Raw genomic sequence first — 1,620 nt, 5'->3', positions numbered from 1 at the left:
TAAACTCTGCCAAATACCCCTGCGGGGGGTGCTACCCATAGGACCCCCCACCCAGGGCCCACCCCTGATTCCCCCCCGCAGCTGCTCCCCATGGGGGTGAGGGCTGGCATCCCCGTCCCTCACCTCCATGACGAACTGTCCTGCATAGGTCCCGGTCATTGTGGAGCTCTGTCCCGCTGCCAGGATCCCGATGGCCCAGATGTAGAGTGCCACCGCCCCGAAATAGCAGCCCAGGATGACGCCCTGTGTGGGGACACTCCCATGGGCACCCCAAAGCATCCCCCGCCCCAGGCACCTCCAGCAGCTCCCAGCCTTCCAGTGAGGTTGCAGAAGCCCCCAGCCCCATGGGTCAATGGTGGGGGAGTGCTATGACCCCAGAGGAGCACGGATGCCCACTGGGCACAGCCCGGGGCCACTCACCCCCTGGTAGATATCCACAGAGACCGTCTCGTTGTTGGCAGGGAAGATGCCGGCGTAGTGGCTGACGCTGCTGTTGACGCACTTGTTGTGCTGCAAGGCACGGCGGGCACGAGCACCTGCAAGGCAGGGCGGCCACGAGCATTACAGCCCCCCAGTAGCCCCCACAGACATGGGGGGGCCCCCCCACCCCATGTCTCAGGGGACGAGGGCATCCGCTCTCCAAGGGGTGCTCGTCCTGCCCATCTCCGCAGCTGGGCACAGCCGTCACCTCCCCACGGGCACAAGGTGACACTCACCACGTCCTCGTTTCGCTGGTGGTAGAAAGCCTCGCCAAAGACAGCCATGACGAAGAGGTTGATGAGGAAGGAGACGAAGAGAGCCAGGCAGGACTCAGTCAGGAAATACATGTTGGCCTCCCGCATCGCCTCCTTCTTGGTCCGGTCGATCGCCCGTGTCTGGGCATGACGGGTGACATGGGTGCCACGGGGTCAGGCGAGCACCCCTGTCCCACAGCCAGGACCAGCTGGGGGACCACAAGTGCACCCCGAGTCACCCTGGGGGGCCAGTGCCCGTGGCATTGCCTCGGTCTCACCTTGACCAAGGAGGAGTGGAGGAAGATGTTATGGGGCATAATGATGGCGCCGACGATGCCGACGGCCTGGAGCAGCTCCTCTCGCCCGCAGCCCGGGCAGTAGGGCAGGAAAATGCCCTTCAGCACCTCCACCTGCCCTGGCCTCACCACCACGTACTGGGGACCGGGCGGAAGGGGCACTCTGAGCAGCCCCCCACCCCGGTGCCAGTGGCGATGCCTGGAGCAGCCCCCCACCCGGGTGCCAGTGGGGATGCCTGGCGGGTGTCCCCTGCCAGAGCCCTGCAGGGAAAGGGGTGTCCCCAGCTGCCCCCTTCACCTCGTAGCCGAAGGTCAGGGCCATGATGGTGATGAGGAGGCCGAAGAAAGCCTCCAGTTTGCGGAGCCCTAGAGGGGTCGAGAGATGGGGTGGGACAGAGCGGGGGACACCAGTGCCACATTGACACCAGGGCTGCCCGGGCGAGCGTCCCCCCCAATCCCTCCACCCTAGCACTCACCGTACTTGTCGAGGAAGAGGAAGAAGAGGGTGTCCATGATGGTGATGAGGACCCCACCCCAGAGGGGGATGCTGTGGGATGGCAAGGGGGGGCATTAGACACGTGCCCCTCGGC

The 1,620-nt window shown here is 65.4% G+C and overlaps 1 protein-coding gene across 1 annotated transcript in view; it reads right to left on the bottom strand.

Moving 5' to 3' along the window:
• Positions 1-1,588, bottom strand: part of LOC104619003 (natural resistance-associated macrophage protein 1) — a gene marked incomplete at both ends in the record, with an annotated part of 2,175 nt that extends 587 nt beyond the window's left edge. The window contains 6 exons of the mRNA XM_010284745.1: positions 124-243; positions 421-510; positions 717-875; positions 1,013-1,168; positions 1,329-1,396; positions 1,507-1,588. Of these exons, the coding sequence (XP_010283047.1) occupies positions 124-243; positions 421-510; positions 717-875; positions 1,013-1,168; positions 1,329-1,396; positions 1,507-1,588 (675 nt within the window). The remainder of the gene's footprint in view (positions 1-123; positions 244-420; positions 511-716; positions 876-1,012; positions 1,169-1,328; positions 1,397-1,506) is intronic.
• Positions 1,589-1,620: the final 32 nt, after the last annotated feature.

This window comes from Phaethon lepturus, unplaced genomic scaffold, assembly GCF_000687285.1.
Source record: "Phaethon lepturus isolate BGI_N335 unplaced genomic scaffold, ASM68728v1 scaffold49093, whole genome shotgun sequence".
Taxonomy (NCBI): domain Eukaryota; kingdom Metazoa; phylum Chordata; class Aves; order Phaethontiformes; family Phaethontidae; genus Phaethon; species Phaethon lepturus.
Note: the sequence above shows the minus strand (reverse complement) of the source record. Positions and strands in the feature narration are given on the sequence as shown.